The sequence below is a fragment of the Balaenoptera acutorostrata genome, chromosome 1 (genome assembly GCF_949987535.1).
Source record: "Balaenoptera acutorostrata chromosome 1, mBalAcu1.1, whole genome shotgun sequence".
NCBI classification, from domain to species: domain Eukaryota; kingdom Metazoa; phylum Chordata; class Mammalia; order Artiodactyla; family Balaenopteridae; genus Balaenoptera; species Balaenoptera acutorostrata.
In genome coordinates this window covers 110,056,797-110,076,736 of record NC_080064.1, presented here as the reverse complement: position 1 = coordinate 110,076,736, position 19,940 = coordinate 110,056,797, and the positions used below count along the sequence as shown (strand labels likewise).

Genomic DNA, 19,940 nt, shown 5'->3' with positions numbered 1-19,940 from the left:
CTTCCTCATTGTTTTTTATAGCTGCATAGTATACCATTGCATAGGTGGGGTGTATCATAATTTATTTATCCAGTTTCTTAATGACTTCTACTTAGGTTCTTTTTAATCTCTGATGATTACAAATAATGCTGTAATGAATAATTTAGTATACATGTCATTTCTGTGTGTGTGAATATAAATTCATAGAAAAATAACTTTTTAGCCAAAAGGTATATGCATCTTCAATACTGATATATATTGACAGTTTGCTCTTCAGAGGATGCAGTAATTTACACTCTCACCAGTGGTTTATAAGACTGCCTGTTTCCCCATACCCTTGACAATATAGTGTTTTAATGGTATCTTGCTGCAGTATTTATTTATATTTCTCTTGCATGAAAGAAGTAGGTTGAATGTATTTTCCTATTTTTAAGAACCATCAGTATTTTCTTTTCTGTGAACTACTAGTTGACATTATTTGCTCTTTTTTCCACCAGATTATTGGTTTTACTCACAGATTTTATATATATTAGGAGAATTAGCCTTTGCCAGCCTGGCTTCTGTTTCTTTTCCTTTTTCAGAGCTTCTTTGTCCCATCTGGCATCTGGCTTTCTCCCATTCCCACTACTTGCCTTAATGCCTCATTTTTTTTTTTTTTTTTTTTTTTTTTGGCCATACCACGTAGCATGTGGGATCTTAGTTCCCCAACCAGGGACTGAACCCGCGCCCCCTGCACTGGAAGTGCGGAGTCTTAACCACTGGACCGCCAGGGAAGTCCCCCTAATGCCTCATTTTTAGAGGTGTGTTGAGTGTCTAAAGTATCTTTTAATAAACAATTGTCTAAATGGTATAACTCACCTTGCTGTCCATCTTGCATAGTTACAATAAATGGCTGGCCAATGCCTCCAGTAGGGATTGCAGTTTGGATATTACCCAGAGGGACTCCATCGGTCACTATGGTGATGACCCTCTGGCCTCCACTCCCCACCACTTGCTGGATTGATGAGTCAACAGAATTTCCTTCTATGATTTCCTCTGAATTAGCTACAGATGACAAAAGGAAACATAACATTTCAGTTTTAAAAAAAATAGGAGTATAGTAATTTCAGCCCCCTTAAAACTGATAATATCAGGGATAGAAAAACTTGAAAAAAAAAGTTATATTCAACAGTTCACAAAAGCAAGCTCCTGTAAACAATGCTAAGTCAGAGGCGAAAAGAAAACAGGGAGGGCTTCCCTGGTGGCGCAGTGGTTAAGAATCCGCCTGCTAATGCAGGGGAGATGGGTTCAAGCCCGGGAAGATCCCACATGCTGCGGAGCAACTAAGCCTGTGCACCACAACTACTGAGCCTGCGTGCCACAACTACTGAAGCCTGCGAGCCTAGAGCCCGTACTCTGCAACGAGAAGCCACCGCGATGAGAAGCCTGTGCACCGCAATGAAAAGTAGCCCCCGCTCGCCACAACTAGAGAAAGCCCACACACAGCAATGATAGACCCAACACAGCCAAAAATAAAATAAATTAAAATTTTTTTTAAAAAAAGAAAGAAAACAGGGAATGCATTAGAACAGTATTTTCTAAAATGTCTTCAGGGACTTCCCTGGTGGTGCAGTGGTTAAGAATCCGCCTGCCAATGCAGGGAACACGGGTTCGAGCCCTGGTCCAGGAGGATCCCACATGCCGCGGAGCAACTAAACCCATGTGTCACAACTACTGAAGCCCGCATGCCTAGAGCCCGTGCTCCGCAGCAAGAGAGGCCACCGCAGTGAGAAGCCCGTGCACCCCAACGAAGAGCAGCCCCCGCTCGCCGCAACTAGAGAAAGCCCAGGCACAGCAACAAAGACCCAATGAAGCCAAAAATAAAAATAAATAAATAAATAAAATGTCTTCATTGACATGTTAGCTTTCACTAAAGATAGGTTCTACGTACAAATACATTTTCAAAATGCTCGTTTAAATATGCTTAAATTTTTGTGTTTGTTTATTTTGTAGGAAGTATCAGAGACCCTAATAGACTAATGAGCACTGTGACTCTCTAATATAAAACAAGATATGCTGAGTTTCCCAAACATATTTTATCTCGGAACTCCTTTTTCAGAAAGCATCTTGAAAGTCTAAATAACTTTAGAGAGCTTAGAAAAGTAACTATAAATTCTATAAATTAGAGTAGATCTATTTCTATAAGAAATAAAGGCATTTAATAGTGAATTAACAAAATAATATGTCAAGAAGTCAAAACATTGAAGAAGTCTGATAGACAAAAATAGTAGATGGCTTCTCTCATCTGACACATCAACAATAACATTAACAGCAGTGACACTATGTGCCAGGTACCTTTCTAAGAGCTTTGTATGTATCATGTTGAATAAAGAATTCCAGTTTGATTAGTCAGTATCCCCAATAACTATTAGGGGAAACAGCTCCTACCACTATGAAATTTCTGTATCTAAAGAGTCACAAGTAGAACTTTGCAGTAAGTGGGGTAGGGACTATCCGTATGAGACACATTCAGGCAGTTTAGTGGAAACAGAGCATTCACACCTCTTAGAAACAAAGAACAGTTAAATGTTACAGCTGAAAGGACCCTGACAGGTAATCTAATCCAACCATCATGTCAGAGATGAGGAGACTGAGACCTGGAGAACTTAAATGATTTAACCAACATCAAAGAACAAATCAAAAGAATAACAAGCACAAGTTTAATACATTGCTTTTTCCTCTGCCATGCTGTTCACTCATACATATCTGAGTAGAGATCTTTATGATTGTTGCCAGTTGGAAAAATAGGATTGGAGGAATGTTCTCAGCATCCAAATGTCAACAGCAGAAAGAAATCAACAATCTGCTTTCATTTATGATGGAGCAGACTGCCAGAGGTTTCCAGAAAGATTCCTAAATGACTATTTAGCCTTACCTATGACTATTTTTTTTTTTTTAGAAATTCACGTTCTTTTATTTATTTATTTATTTATTTATGACTGTGTTGAGTCTTCGTTTCTGTGCGAGGGCTTTCTCTAGTTGCGGCAAGTGGGGACCACTCTTCATCGCGGTGCGCGGTCCTCTCACCATCGCGGCCTCTCTTGTTGCGGAGCACAGGCTCCAGACGCTCAGGCTCAGTAGTTGTGGCTCACGGGCCTAATTGCTCCGCGGCATGTGGGATCTTCCCAGACCAGGGCTCGAACCCGTGTCCCCTGCATTGGCAGGCAGATTCTCAACCACTGCGCCACCAGGGAAGCCCACCTATGACTATTTGTCCCCTACCTATATGAAGCCTTAAGCCTTTTCCCTGTGGGTCACTAGCTCTGGCTAAGTGACCTGAAACCTTTCTGTTTTAAAATAAGAAGGGCACTATACAGAATGTATCTTCACAAATCCACTGGAAATGCCAAAATAACGTCTCCAGTGAAAATAAAAGCAAGCCAACCTGAGGTACAAAGAATATAAAAATGAGCGAGGTAGCAGTCCCATGTATTTTGATGCTTTAAATTTTATTTATTTATTTATTTATCCATTTATGGCTGTGTTGGGTCTTCGTTTCTGTGCGAGGGCTTTCTCTAGTTGTGGCAAGCGGGGGCCACTCTTCATCGCGGTGCGCGGGCCTCTCACTGTCACGGCCTCTCTTGCTGCGGAGCACAGGCTCCAGACGCGCAGGCTCAGTAAATTGTGGCTCACGGACCTAGTCGCTCCGCGGCATGTGGGATCCTCCCAGACCAGGGCTCGAACCCGTGTCCCCTGCATCGGCAGGCAGACTCCCAACCACCGCGCCACCAGGGAAGCCCTATTTTGATGCTTTAATACAAGATATTTAGGCTGCTATTTTGAATCATTCTATGATAGCATCAGACAAAACATAACATAGAGTATTTCCAAAACTCTGCTAATATAAGACTAAACATTTCAATCTGATGCAACTGGAGTCAGGGTAAACAAACTTGAAGCTGCAAAACTACAAAGGAATAACTTAGTCATTCTCTGATATTATTCAGCTGACTGATTATATCACTTAGCGATTTTTCTTTCTGATGCTCAATGACTCTACATCCCTTTATCCTAGCTGTCTCTAACCATAATTCTTTAACATTTCATGCAAATTAAATCTGCTGGAGATTCAAAAGCAAAAGAAGAAATGGTGATTCACCCAGCAGATATCCCTTACCTACCTGTGGCTCTGTGTGAGTTGCAGAGGGGGGCTGATGCCTCAGCAAGAGCTGCAAGGGTGGCCAGCACTGAGGTGGTAGAATTTGAGAAGTGTACTGTTGAGGAGGCATGGGGGTCACCTATTTCGGTAAAAAAGGCAAATGAGGTCCAGCGGAGAGAATAAATGGAGATGAACTAAAAATGGCTTATTAAATCAAAACCTCAGCTTTTCACTCTAATGTGCTTAATCTTGCTCTCTAATACAAACTTACAAAAACCAATTATCATGGTGTTAAAACTCTTTTAAGGTTTAAAGTCTTCCCTTTAAAGTGGATTAAGGTAATATGCTTGGTATAGGGCCACACTACATTCCCTTCATTTGATCATTCTCTTGGCATTGCCAATGCTGAGCATCAGTAGCTAACAGACCAAGAGTGCCACCCACTCCTTAGGCTGGCTATGCAGAGCTCTCCTTGGCAGCAGGCAGTAAGCGTACAAAGCATGCCTCACCCCAAACTAAGCAGTGGTGAGGGAATAGGCCCCTCCTGGGCTTTACTCAACCATGCTACTTCTATTCATCAGCTAGAGAGGTGAGAAGACTAGGACTGACCTCAGTGCAAAAACATTAAAAACCTGAAGTTTCACATTTTGAATGTCAAAGGCTAAACAATTACCTACTTTACTTACTTTAGTTATGTCATGATGTGCTTTTAAAAAACAATTTGTTCATAACCTTTTTCTCTTGTATCTGTGTGATATCCTTACAGCTAAGTTCCAAGAGGGAAGTGTATTAGGTCTGGCAATAGGCACTCCTAACTTTATGAACTGAAAAGTATTACTCAACAGTTTTGCATAAATCAAACTTTTATAACATGAATTTCATTTCCCTAAGTCTTTCAGTATAATTTCAGAGATACTTATTGTACCAGTTGTGAATTAACTGCTTCTTGGCTGCAAATCCACTCTTCTTTGCCATATCTTGTGATACTGAAGCTGGACCCCATAAATATTTCTTGTCATCTGGCATGAGATTAAGTTTTGTCATACAGAAGTAGCAGCTGCTCCCCATACTGGCTATTCCTGTTTTCTTTAGAGTTCTCCGCTCACGGTAGTTACTCCACTGTTACTAACAAGTGTTTATAAATTAAGTGTATACGCTTATCAATTATATACTTATATATATATATTTTATTATATATGTATAATAAAATAGATATATTTATTTTATATGTATAATAAAATTACGTATAATAAAACTACACCATATGTAGCTTTGTCTCCTGACTGAAATGTGACTGATACACTTATTTTCTTCTTAAATGTGCTCTTTTTTTTTTTTCTTAATTTCATTTATTTTATTTTTGGCTGCATTGGGTCTTCACTGCTGCACGCAGGCTTTCTCTAGTTGTGGCAAGTGGGGGTTACGTTTTGTTGCGGTGCGCAGGCTTCTCAATGTGGTGGCTTCTCTTGATGCGGAGCGTGGGCTCTAGGTGGGCAGGCTCAGTAGTTGTGGCTCATGGGCTTAGGTGCTCGGCGGCATGTGGGATCTTCCTGGATCAGGGCTTGAACCTGTGTCCCCTGCATTGGCAGGTGGATACCTAACCACTGCGCCACCAGGGAAGCCCTAAATGTACTCTTAAGTTCTCCTACTACTATGCTTAAAAAAAGTCAATTATATTGGGCTTCCCTGGTGGCGCAGTGGTTGAGAATCTGCCTGCCAATGCAGGGGACACGGGTTTGAGCCCTGGTCTGGGAAGATTCCCACATGCCGCGGAGCAACTAGGCCCGTGAGCCACAACTACTGAGCCTGCGCGTCTGGAGCCTGTGCTCCACAACAAGAGAGACCGCGATAGTGAGAGGCCCGCGCACCGCGATGAAGAGTGGCCCCCACTTGCCGCAACAAGAGAAAGCCCTCGCACAGAAACGAAGACCCAATGCAGCCATAAATAAATAAATAAATAAAAATTAAAAAAAAAAAAGTCAATTATCTGTAAAATACTTAAAAAAAACTTAAAGTCCTTTTCTGATATGATTTATCTAGTTAGTTTAACTGGTTTATAAATTTAAATTTCAGAAGATTTTTCCATAAAAAGGTGGATTACTTGTATAATACACATAGCTGCAAACTATCTTAATCAAAGCTTTTGGATGATGACTGTGGGAGTGAAGATAAGGGTAGAGATAGTAATGATATCCTTATTTTAATTTCTCATAAAATACTCAGGGAACCAAATGGTCTGAGTAGAACACAGTGCCTGACCTTCAGAAAGGAGCCTGTGTCTATCTAATGACTTCAGTAAGAGGAAGATTCAGCTATAGCCTATACTCTAATTTTCCTGCTTAGTTCATGTTTTTCTTATCACTCAGACTATCGTACCAAGTGCTGACATAAAACTCAGAGATGAAACAAACAAGGAACAAGCAATTTTCAGATATATGCCTCATGGAGGTTGGAATATATGTGACAGTAAGTCACTAACAATAAAAAAAAAAGGCGGTTGTTATTTTACCACAGTTAAAACACACACATACACACACAGACACACACACAAGCAAGGCTGTTATAATTAAAGTTCTAGGACAGGGCTTCCTTGGTGGCACAGTGGTTAAGAATCCGCCTGCCAATGCAGGGGACACGGGTTCAAGCTGTAGTCTGGGAAGATCCCACATGCCGCGGAGCAACTAAGCCCGTGCGCCACAACTACTGAGCCTGCGCTCTAGAGGCCTCGAGCCACAACTACTGAGCCCGCGAGCCACAACTACTGAAGCCCGCGCCTAGAGCCCGTGCTCCACAACAAGAGAAGCCACTGCAATGAGAAGCCCACGCACCGCAACCAAGAGTAGCCCCCGCTCGCCACAACTAGAGAAAGCCTGCGCACAGCAACAAAGACACAATGCAGCCAAAAATAAAAATAAATAAATTTATTAAAAAAAAAAAAAGTTCTAGGACAAACATCAGGTAGGCCACCAAGCTAAAGGAGAATACCTGGGTAGAACTGCTTCATGAGAAAGGCATTATATACTTCTTAGCATATAATGATTCCAACCTAAGGGTGCTCTCCCTTTGATTCAAACATAATGACTCACCCAACTTCCCCTCAATAGCAAAATGAAGAACTTATGTGAAAAATTACGTTTAGTATTCTGACATATACAGTTGAAACTGAAGAGATGATGCAAATTACCTCTTTAGACTTACCCCAGGGAGTTCTAGGAAAATAAAGTACTTTATTGTTAAATAATGTTAATTCCTTCATTCTCTTTCATATAAGACCCCCACATCAAATAAAATGAAATGTGCACAGTTGCTGTTGTTTTTGGAAGGGAAATGGCATTGTTAGTGACAACTTTTTACCTATTCAGAATGAGGCTTATACAAATAAATAAGCTCTTCAGACCAGGATTTAGGGTAGTGTGCTATGGTCGGCTAGGCAACCTCAGCAAACTAGATCCAGAAAAATTAAGTAACTTGCCCAGGGTCATGCAGCTAGTAAATGTCAGAGCCCAGATTAGAACCTAATTATTAGATTCCAAAGCCTGTACTCTTTATGAACCAACATAAGGCAATTTATATTTGATTTTGGAGTGCATCTTATGATTCTACAGAAACAGGAAATTCATCTTCATAACTTTGTTTTGCTCTGATTAATGTTTAAATTAGTCTGCCTTCCCAAATCACTGCAGTTTGATGGTGGCACTGATGACTGATATCTTTAGTCACAAATGGAAAATTGAAAGCAAACTTTATAATCTGGATTTTGGTATCAAAAATAATCCACCAAGGACTTCCCTGGCAGTCCAGTGGTTAAGACTCCGGGCTTCCAATGCAGGGAGCATGGGTTCAATCCCTGGTCGGGGAACTAAGATCCCACATGGTGTGGGGCGCAGTAAAAAAAAAATTCACCAAAATGATAATCCTAGGATACTTTCAGTTAATTCTTTTTTTTTTTTAAGGTCTTTTCAGTTAATTCTTTCTTTTTTTTTTAAGTATCCAATTCCCTATCCTCTCTCAGGTGGTTTGTTTCGTTTTGTTTCAAGGAAATTTCTATATCCTACTCCAGACCTGATACGTTGGACCTTCAGGGAATAGACTCTAGGAATCTGTATTTTTATTTATTTATTTATTTACTTATGGCTGTGTTGGGTCTTCGTTTCTGTGCGAGGGCTTTCTCTAGTTGCGGCAAGTGGGGGCCACTCTTCGTCGCGGTGCGCGGGCCTCTCATTATCGTGGCCTCTCGTTGCGGAGCACAGGCCCCAGACGCGCAGGCTCAGTAGTTGTGGCTCACGGGCCTAGTTGCTCCGCGGCATATGGGATCTTCCCAGACCAGGGCTCGAACCCGTGTCCCCTGCATTGACAGGCAGACTCTCAACCACTGCGCCACCAGGGAAGGCCCAGTTAATTCTTAAAAATATTACTGGATGATGGGAAACAAGAAGCCTGCCCCGCCATTCAGGAAAAGAAAATCCTTTAACCCAGTTCAATAACACAACCTGAATTTGGCTTATAACTTTTCTCCTTTCTTTTATCTGCACTGATTAAACATCAGATAGGCCAATCCCCTAAAGGGGAATAGCTAGGTAGAAATGCTTCATGAGTAAGATGACACTGGAGAGATCAGCTCTAATTATGTGACGGTTTAGCAATTTCAATTTGCCGTTATCAACATACAGAAGAGAGAAAGAAGAGTAGGTTTGCCAAAAGCAACACGACAAGCATGATATAGGTCCATGGGAATCAAGGCTAAGAATCTCTATCCTGAATGTCTTCAACTTTGCTTATCATTCCAGATAAGAATCTGGAGAATTTCAGTAGTTAGACTAAAGACTTAACTCTAGTTCTTTTTATTCAATACGTGTTTGTGAACATATAACTTTATTGGCTTCTACAAACTTTTGGATTAAAAAAGCACTTGTTCTAATCAGTGTGGTCTGAACCACAACAAATCCAAATGGCTGTGAATATTCTGATTACAGTGATTTTAAACAAGTTGATAGTTTATAAAATGAAGGTGACTACTGCCCCCTTGTGGGCATGATGGACTCAACCTTCACTGAGAAGTTATACTTCCACTTAACATTAGCTATTATTGAAGCCCTACTATAAAATGGGTACTGAAATACAAAATCTCAGTCTCATAACAACCTCATAAAGTAGATTATTATATACCAATTTTATATATGAGTACAGAAGGCTTAGAGAAGTAATTTTTCCAAGGTCAAGCATCTTAGTCAAGTAATAAATCAGTATTTGAAAGCAGTTCTGAATGCAAAATTCTAGGTATAGTGTGTATATGTTCTTTCTATTTTACAATGCCTCTCAATAATACCTCATTCAAGATCTTCCTTTGATATTTTACAAACTTAACTATGAATACAGTTGCATATTTTTAAATGAAAGTCAGAAACAGAAAAAGAAACCAAGAGTCAGTAGGAAAATTTATTTAAATGAGGACACAAGTTCCTTCATTGTAAAACAAGTATTTGTAAGGAGATGTTGAAAATAAATTCAATTTGCTCCTTTTTATTTTTATTTTTTAAAAATTTTTATTAGAGTACAGTTGATTTATAATGTTGTATTAGTTTCTGCTGTACAGCAAAGTGGATTTGCTCCTTTTTAGATAGATATTTTTGTTAAAAACATACACGTCTCAAAAGATCAACACCAAGTGCTTTTCTTTGCTATTTTGTTGTTATATATGTTCTCAAGAACAAATCAAGACTCTTACACTTTAGTCAAATAATCACATGTACCTCTTTTATATCAACATTCCAACAACCATTTATGTTTATTCTGCTTTGTTACTGCCTTAGACTATAAATATTTAACTATTTTCCTTAGCAGTACCATATTAAAGCACCCGTATATCTTCATTTTGGGGTCAGACATAACCCTTCAACAGATTAATCTGTAGAATATTTTACTTTTAACACAGCAAACACTTATGTACAATCCCAATGTATGATTTTCCCTTCCCCTAGAAAGAATAAGTGCATTAGCTTTTAAATCTATTATAAATCTTCCATTTGGGGAATACCTTAATAAAGGAGTGGGTATCAGACAGGGTACCCATTCATCTCATAAGAAAACCTGTAATTCTGTTCACTTAAGTCTAAAATAAATGTCACATTATCAGAACATTACCTGAGGTTGTTTTGGTGCTGGCTGAAGAAACAAGGCTTGCGAGGTTGACAACTTCTCCTGACGTGAAGATGAATGGGGTACCCATAGTCACAGGGTTGGCTCTCTCAGGATTAGCATTCACCTGATTCTGCATTGCTTCCTATAAAACAATGCAAGATATTTCAAAGTCAGAACACTTACTAACCAGCCTTAGTTATACAGTTACTGAACAGCCCCCCCACAATGCTCTGTCAAGCAGAACTAGTTCCGGCGCACAATGTCCCAGGGACCTCACAGTTCTCATTAAGACGACTGTTTTTTCTCAGACCAGGGCAACAGAGACGTTAGATTGCTTCCCCAAGCTTATCTCTACTTTAGAAAAAAAAAAAGGCGTTATTATTTGCAAAAACTTCTAGACAATTCACTTAACCTCTCTGGATATTGGTTTTTAATTTGAAAAATAAAGGGGGTGACCTAAAAAGTAATTTCCAGCACTAATATTCTATGATCAATTATGTACAACACAATGTGCTAGCTGGAGATCCCTGCAGAGAATCTACAGAGAACAATATTCTCCAGAGTTTTGTCCAACTACTTATTCCATTCTGCCATTGAAGAAATCCCTAAGAGAATATATAACAAGCAAATAAATGAGTGCCGGATTTTAAAGTCTAGTTCCATATGCTGCACTTCTGCTTCTAGAGATATCTGCACAATTTCGGTATAAAGATGCTTATCTTTATTTTATTTTTTTACTTTCATAAGCAGTTTTCTACAAACATGATCACTACTAAAAAAAAGTCGAATTATAAAAGGGCTCTAAACAAGGAATTGAAAGTTGAAGAGAATAACCAGTCTATAGGGAACCATATGTCAGAAAAAAACAACCAACCAACCACTGATAATACAGTAGAAATGGCTATTTTTTTACATATAATTATCCCCTTGCTAAGAGCTTCAATTGAAACAGATTATCCATTCTCTGATTACTGTAAAATTCCTTCTTGAATCTGCCCCTCTACCCTCCATTATCACTTCCTTAATTCAAGCCTTCATTGGCTCTTGCCTGGCCTAATGAAGGTCTTCAGCATTAAGTGTCTTCTCTCTCAAGTCTGTACCACACTCTAAACAATCATCATTTTAAAAAATCTTATCATATCAATTCTCTACTTAAAAGCTTCTATTGGCTCCCCCTTGCCCACAAAATAGTCCATACTCTTTTGCATACCATCTAACAACCCTATGTTCAGAACTCAGCCTCTCAAGCCTTAGCTCCTGCCACTCCCAAACTCTGCTTCTCTTGCCCAATCTCTGGTCACAGAACTACTTACTCTTTCCTGAATATTCCATGTCCTTTCCCACCTCTGTGTCTTTGATTTGCTTTTTCTAGCCTAGAATATCATTTTCTCACATCTCTGCCTACTACTCCTTCAAAACTCAGTTCAGAGTCTACATATACTTTAATCCTTGCCTTAAGCATTATCAATACTCCCTCCTGTAACACTTACTAGGTATCTGTTTACCACCATAGTATTGTAATGCTTTATATCTTGTCTTTACCTTCATCATACTGTAAACACTCCAAGGACAGGGCTATGTCCTATTAATCTTTGTATCTCTCATCCTGTTATTTCCTGATATACCAGTGCTGGCTTAGGAAATCAATGGATGATATCATCACAGCTGATTTTTAATTCTGAGATGGCTTCCTTATGACTCAATATGCTTTAGAGCTATGTACTACCTCACAAGAGCTGATGTATATTCATAAAATATAAAGAGGATTTTAATATTATCCCAAGTCAAGTTTAATTAGAAAGGGAAATTTTCATGGAGAAAAAAACATTCTAAAGCCAAATAAAACTTATTTTTGTACTGGCCACAACATTGTTCTTCAATCACCATGAATAATTCAGGGCTTTATAGATTTTTTTTTTTTTTTTAAAGATAGTAATGACACTGAGTCACAAGATTGAGACATAGTGGAAGTACTACTTTGATAAGATAGAGAAAATTCAGTTTTGATTCAGTTCCTACAAAAAATCCTTAACTTCAACTGAAGTATACTGTGGTGTATAAAAAGAACAGGACCTGAAGGATGACCAGAATCTCAGCATTGTTTTTCTCCAGGGCTATGTCAAAGGCAGATTTATCAAACTTGCTGAAAGCATGGACATCAGCTCCATATTTGATAAGTAGTTCTACAACATCTCGATGGTGGTGCTCTGTGGCCCAGTGCAAAGCTGTCATCTTCAGCATGTCCTTGGCATTCACATCTGCACCATTCTGTCACAGAAAAGTAATTTTTTTCAAAGAGACACTGGTTACAGTAGCACAGGTGCAATATCCCATCACCATATACAGAGGATTTCCATAGAGATTACACATATTCAAATTTAGAAATGTTTAAGAAATATCAAAGGGAAAAACATGTCTCCTGAATTCAAATTCTCCTGAATGCTGATAGACACAATGCCTTAAATGAAAGGACCTTTTAAGGACATAATTGGAAATTATAACAGATTGGAGAGGAAGGGGAAAAGAACAGATTTTTGTTGCATTTATTAACAGAGAGCTGAGTGCCTGAAAAAATAGGCATAAGACCAGAGAACACCTGCAGAAGAAAAATGAAGAAAGATCAATAAAGTCTGTTTAGCCTTTAAAAAATTAGAAAATAAAATCCTCATAGCCATGATGACTCTTGAAAGAGATGCAATTCAATGCTATAAACTGTCCTAAACTTAATCTTTCCCAACCTAGTTTCCTACCACCTGTTTAAGTAAAAAAACAGGGAGGTATTTGTCTTTTTTACAATATAGACCCCTCACTCTTCTTGCTTTACCCTAACAAGTAGTTCCACGATGTGTGCATGTCCATCAGCTGCAGCCATGTGCAAGGGAGTCCTGTCCACTTTGGTCCGGGCATCCCTGCTAACGCCTGCTCGAAGGAGCACTTCTGCTGTGGAATAATGACCATACTGGGCTGCAAGGTGGAGGGGTGATGTTCCAAGCTGTGGGAAAATAATACTCATTTAATATCAACTGTGTGCAGAGTCCTAAATCATTACTGGAGGGATACAAATGAACAACAGGTGATGCCTAGGTTCCTGTCCTTGGAGAGAGAATCTGGCTGGACAGATAAGCTGAAGAAATTATTTCATTAAAATTAATACACTAATGGACAACTAAATATACAACCAATTAAAGAAGCGCTAAGTATAATGGATTTAAGTCAGGTGGACTTACCAGGTAAAATTCCATAAAGGGTATGATTTTTAAATAGGGCTTAGAAGAAGGTTAAAAAAAATGGATAGAAAAGAGCATTCTGAGTCAGGGATAAAGGAAAGGGATAGGCAAGTTCAAAACAATTCTAGGAAAAGGGCAGAGACTAGAAAGTTACATGTGAAATTTAGGGTACAAATTTAATTGGTTGAAATAGAAGTTTGTTACCACAGTAAAGCAAAGCAAAAAGACTGATAAGATGAAGTGCCTCCTACCCACACGGGCAGAAAAAAATAGCAATTGTGTGTCAATAGCAATAAGCAAGTCTGTATCATCTCAAAGTAAGTCTTGTTACTAATCACAGTTATCTATCAGCATCCATTTTGGCCAGAGATGTATTCCTTTCTCGTGTTATGCTCTCTATTTTAAAACCTATTTCGTTTATTCTTTGCTTTTCATATATTCACTCTCTTTACCTGATTGGATTTAATTCACATTGCTCTTTTCAGGTCCATTTATAGAAATGCTAATCTCATGGGTTTCCTTTCTTCCTTTTTGTGAAGTTCTAAGAAACTGCTGGCCTCTAAAGTTATGAATTAATCACCCCAGAATAGAGGACAGCGCTTATCGAATTGTTAAAATTAGGCAATGCTTACAAAATCTATGAATGCTAAGCAAGCCCATGTTATAACCTGGACCTGGATCTTCTGACACTCTGCTCTCCAAGTTGACTGTCTGAACTCACGAAATTACACCTTCCTCTTTAATGTTTTTTAACAGTGGTAAAGGAAACAAAATGGCTAGACTATTCCTTATTAATGAGGACATTCTAGCGAAAAGGAAACAAGGAGTTTCGTTAGTTTAGAAATGCACTCAGTATACTGATTTTGTTCAATTTCTAGCTAATTACAGCCTATAACCCAAGTACACTCCAGGCAGAAGTAAACCTTTAGAAAATACTCTAAAAAAACATTATAGAAAATCACAAGTATATAGTATCTTACAATTACCACCCATATATCCACAGGAGATTCTTTCAATTTGGAAAACTAAAAGAAAAGGAAAACCACATATTCAGATGAGGCAAAGAAAATGAAATGCTTTTAAGGAGACTGAGGCAGAAAGAGAATGAAGAAAAATCAATAGACTGTTTAGCCTTTAAGAAAAAGGTTGGTAACAGCGCACGCTGGGAATAATTAAGAGAGCTTACCCAGTCTGTGGTGAATGGGGCACCATTTGCCATCAATGTTCTCACTTCATCATCTTGGCCTTTTCTTGCTGCTTCTAGCAACCTCTTCCCCAAGTCCACCAAAGACATCTTTATGCATAGGAACACAAATTTTTGGGAAGCTGTCACTCAAACACAAGGAAAGCTGCCTGTAAAATGTTTTTAGAAGACCTCTTGTATGTATGTTTTTAGCAGACCTCTTGTATATATGTAAGATATTCTCAAGCTGACTATTTGATAAGGCACTTCTTTTCTACTTCATCTAACACAAACAGTCAGATATTTGGGAAGTTTCAGGCCCTAAACCATAGTTCCCTCACTTTCAATCTCCAGAAAAATACTTTGGAAATATGTGAAACACATTACTGCCTTTCTAGCTTAAGGAATCAATAAAACAGCATTTCACCCCTTTGAAACAACCATGGGTAGAAATAGTATGTTACAACAAAAAATGAATAGATAAACCAAGGATATTGAAACTCAGGTACATGGCAGACACTTTTTCAAAAATGAACAGAGACGTCACTGCACCTGTTGGAGGTGTCTCAGCAACACCTAGAGTTTTTTTTAAACAAAGTCATCAGCTTGGCCAGATTACATACTTTGTTTAAAAGTATAGTTATAAAAAAAAAAAAAGTATAGTTATGTCTAAAATCATTACAGTTTTTCACTTAATAATGTGGGCATTATTAAATCTTTGTGAAAGCTCGTAGTAAAAAAAGCATCTCAGTAGGAGAGATTTTTTATTCCCTGTAAAAGGCATATAGCCAACTCTCAGTTATTTAGGGTAAAAGAAAAAACAAAACTGTTGCTAAACACATGAAATCAAAGGTAATGGTGGAGATTAAGTCTGAAGAGCATGCAAAATGGTCATTTAAATGGATGGTTACTGGGACTTCCCTGGTGGCGCAGTGGTTAAGAATCCCCCTGCCAATGCAGGGGACATGGGTTTGATCCCTGGTCCAGGAAGGTCCCACATGCCGCGGAGCAACTAAGCCCGTGTGCCACAACTACTGAGCCTGCGCTCTAGAGCCCATGAGCCACAACTACCGAAGCCCGTGCGCCTAGAGCCCGTGCTCCGCAACGAGAAGCCACGGCAATGAGAAGCCCGCCCACTGCAACAAAGACTAGCCCCTGCTCGCCGCAAATAGAGAAAGCCCTCGGGCAGCAACGAAGACTCGCTGCAGCGCCCCCCCACCCCCACCCCCCCAAAAATGATAGTTACTGTAAATTAGAAACTGGACTGGGTATAAAGGATACCCAGGATAGTGAGAAGTTCCTATATGCAATGCAGAATTGTCTGAATGGTATATAATCACCACTCACTACAAATCTTCCAACCAACGAGGAAACGGCTATTCTTGATAAATTTAATTTTTATTATCTGTTTCCTTTCATCTTGTACTGCTTTGTCCATATTGTAAAAAGTAATTTCTCATTAAAAAAATGAAGAAAGTCTGCCGTTTCAAGGAAGACAATCGGCAGTATTTACTGCCAATTATCAATTATAATTTCAGCTTCCATGCAAAAAACAGAATTTTGGGAATATCCACCACCATGAGTTGATAGCTTACTACAAACTTTTCTCATAAAAGTAGTGGTGATACTAATGAATGTGATTTTTTATATTGTATAAAATGCATCAACATTTGGAGGATGGGAATTATTTGGTGAACCAATATTTTTCAAATGACCGATGCATGTTACAAAATCATGCTCAGGTAAAAAGATTCATTCAAAGTGAAAGCAGATCAATGGGTTTTAAGGTAATCAAGTATAAAACATTCATTGACATGGTTTCAGATTCCTCACTGCAACTAACTTTTAAGAAATTGCCACTTGTTGAGTTTTTGTGTAACATCAAAGAATATCCACAATTACCTGAACAAGCTATTAAAATACTCCTCCTTTCTCCAAGTACATATTGTAAAAGACTGAATGTAGAATAGATATGAAAATAAGGAATACATATGAAAATTATTAAGCCAGAAGTTAAAGAGATTTGCAAAAATATAAAACAATGCCATTCTTCTTTTTTTGGCCGTGCTTGTGGGATCTTAGTTCCCCCCGGCCAGGGATTGAACCCAGACAGTGAAAGCGCCAAGTCCTAACCACTGGACTGCCAGGTAATTCCCAAACAATGTCATTCTTCTCACTATTTCTTTAACTTGGAAGTTATTTACTTTCATAAAATTTTGTTATTTATGTTAACATGTAATGGATTTATTATTGTATTTTAATTAACATTTAACAATTAATTTCTAAACAGTAAACAGCAATAGATACAGCAGATTGGAGTCCTTAATAATTTTTAAGAATATTAAAACATGAAAACCAAAAATTTTGAGAATCATCTAGCCACTATGTGATTTAGATTTATTTTATTTAATATTCCAATCTATATCATAGAATATTGTGCTCAAACATGGGTATCCAGGAGACCACCAGGGGAGTTTATTCAAAATGAATATATAGTCCAGGCCCTGTGACTGGACTGGAGCAGAGGATGAATTTTAATAGTGTGAAAGTCTATAACCTGATCTAAGTTTTTACGACTTAAGAAAATGTTACAGAAAAAATGATAGCATACCCTTCTTACAGAAAACTTATATTTGCATTCCTCCATGGTTATCTTTCTTTTAAAATATCAAACCTGCCTTTCAATTTAGTTATTACTATTTATTTATTTATTTATTTATGGCTGTGTTGGGTCTTCGTTGCTGTACGCAGGCTTTCTCTAGTTGCGGCGAGTGGGGGCTACTCTTCCTTGCGGTGCTCGGGCTTCTCACTGCAGTGGCTTCTCTTGTTGTGGAGCACGGGCTCTAGGCACGCGGGCTCAGTAGTTGTGGCTCCTGGGCTCTAGAGTGCAGGTTCAGTGGTTGTGGCACACGGGCTTAGTTGCTCCGCGGCATGTGGGATCTTCCCGGACCAGGGCTCGAACCCGTGTCCCGTGCACTGGCAGGTGGATTCTTAACCACTGCTCCACCAGGGAAGTCCCTACTAATAGTTTTCGTTTTTGGCTGCACCCATGCCCGCCGTTGTGGAAGCGCAGTCTTAACCACTGGACTGCCAGGGAAGTCCCAACTAATAGTTTAAAACAAGAACAAACATTGTTAATCAACTATACTCCAATATAAAATAAAAAGTTAAAAAAACCCAAAAAACAAAAAATAAACGGACAGAAACAGTGAAAAAAAAATAAGAACAAAATTTTAGGTGGTTCATTAGCAGAAATGACTCTCACATTTTCTCAAATTATACTATATATAAAAAGTGTATCACCAAGACCTAAACACCTCTACTGGGAATTCCCTGGCGGTCCAGTGGTTAGGACTTGGCGCTTTCACTGCCGGGGCCAGGGTTCAATCCCTGGTTGGGGAACTAAGATCCCACCAGTGCACAAGGCGTTGCCAAAAAAAAAAAAGGAAAGTCATAGAATGTCCTTTTCCCGAGATGTTTTCAAAAGAGAGATGAGAGAGGAAAGTCCTCCTGGGAAGGGGGAGTAGAAATAAGATGATGTCAGCTGGCTCAAGGAAATCTGTGAGAATAGGAGAAAGCTAACGGGAAGGAGAAATGGAAGCGAAGAATCCATGATCTGACGACTTTTTTTTTTCTTTTTCTATTGCACACGTCCCCACTAGGCCGCCAGCTGTATAAACAACTGTGCAAGAACTGGAGGCGGGGCCCTTACTGCTCTTGCTCAGTTTACTGAGCTCACTAATAATCTTTAGGCTATTACTGGGGTCAGAGAATTAGGGTCTCCGTTTTCTCCTCTATCACAACTCATCCCGTGCCTCACAGCGATGTTCTGTCTTTCTGGAAGAAGGGGCAGGGAGCCACGGTCTCAGCCTAGGGGGCAGCCCCCGGTACGGGCTCCGCACTGCCCCCTAGTGGTCACCTCTGTGGCCTTGGTTTCCCTCGGTCCAGCTCCCCAGCCCCAGGTCTTACACCCACCCCGTTCTTCACCTCCTCCCAGTCCCCTCCCCTTCCTCCCGGCAGCATCCCCTTCCTCTCCTTCCCCCAGCCGCCCCCGCTCTGGAGAAGGGGCACCGCTCAGTCTGCACCCAGAAGTCCGGGGCTGGGCTGGGAAGCGGTGCAAATTTTCAAGGCAGTCTCCCTCCCAGCCGTGACACCCCCCCGATTCCACGCATCTCTTCTTCCTCCTCACCTCCTCGTCCGGGACGCTGCCGGCTGTGTTTTCACCGAGCCCGCCAGTTTGGTCCTGTTTCCTTCTCTAGTTAAGACTCCCTGTCACTGACGGTTACTTTTTGACCTTTTCACATATGCATATTTTGGGGGCCTTTAACCCCCCCCCCTCGCGGAGAAATGGAGGCAGCAAAATGGCGGACCCGGAAGTGCAGACTCGGAGAATATAATTTCTGGCGGAGGAATCTATGAAGAGAAAACGATTAGAAAACCCACATTTGCATTCAGAAAGAAGGGTGGTGTACCCCAGAGGCTCATTTTCTATGCTCGGAAGGGCTTTGAGATAAAATAGTGTGTATCCGAGACATTTTAGACAGGACTATTTAGCGAGGCGGAGGATTATCGATTACGTGTCTTATAGTTCCGGCAGGGGACGGACCCGATGGTTTGTTTTGGCGCCAAGAACCCCGCAAACCGCTGAGAAATCGGATTCTGCATCGGTCCTGCTCTCTTGGCTGTTTTTAGGGGGCCACCCTTAGGGTTGATGAGAAAACCCTATTTCTCTGTCTCAACCTCGGGTGAAGATGTTTGGGACATTGCTGGCTTTGCGCCATGAATTGAGCTCTGGTGCCGGACGGCCACATTTCCAGATATAGCCTTAATATAAGGAGCCCAGAGCCAAGCTGTCAGCGCGAATATTGAAACAACGGCGTCATTTCTTTGTGGGGGGCCTGGAAGAGGATGGAGCATGAGTTTGCAAATCCATTTGGGTACTTTACCAAACAGTTGATTCCCATCTCCACCCACCGTTCTCCTTGAACTAAAGGACAGCGAGAAGTCGGGAAGGAAGACCTTCAAAAACAAGTAAAAATAGAGGACGTATCACTGCTCCACTCTTTATTCGATTTTGCCTTTTGTCGTTGATGGTGGGCCTTTCAAAGTCTACGGGGAAGATTTACATGAATCCTCCTTCTCTGGATTTCTTTCTTTTTTTGTAATTTATTTTATTGTAGTTGATTTACGATGTTGTGTTAATTTCTGCTGTACAGCAAAGTGATTCAATTGTACATATATATTTTTTATATTCTTTTCTATTCTGGTTTATCAC

The 19,940-nt window shown here is 39.8% G+C and overlaps 1 protein-coding gene across 6 annotated transcripts in view; it reads right to left on the bottom strand.

Moving 5' to 3' along the window:
- The window catches only part of GABPB2 (GA binding protein transcription factor subunit beta 2), a 28,510-nt gene extending 9,064 nt beyond the window's left edge, over positions 1-19,446 (bottom strand). The window contains exons 1-7 of one of the 6 annotated variants that reach the window (XM_057548945.1): positions 18,855-19,446; positions 14,669-14,835; positions 13,080-13,247; positions 12,329-12,523; positions 10,259-10,397; positions 4,140-4,256; positions 838-1,023 (exon numbers count right to left, since the gene is read on the bottom strand). In XM_057548945.1, coding sequence (XP_057404928.1) covers positions 838-1,023; positions 4,140-4,256; positions 10,259-10,397; positions 12,329-12,523; positions 13,080-13,247; positions 14,669-14,776 — 913 coding nt within the window. In that variant the 5' untranslated portion in view covers positions 14,777-14,835; positions 18,855-19,446. The remainder of the gene's footprint in view (positions 1-837; positions 1,024-4,139; positions 4,257-10,258; positions 10,398-12,328; positions 12,524-13,079; positions 13,248-14,668; positions 14,836-18,854) is intronic. The other 5 variants (XM_057548952.1, XM_007178023.3, XM_007178025.3 and 2 more) reach the window with 5 other exon arrangements.
- Positions 19,447-19,940: the final 494 nt, after the last annotated feature.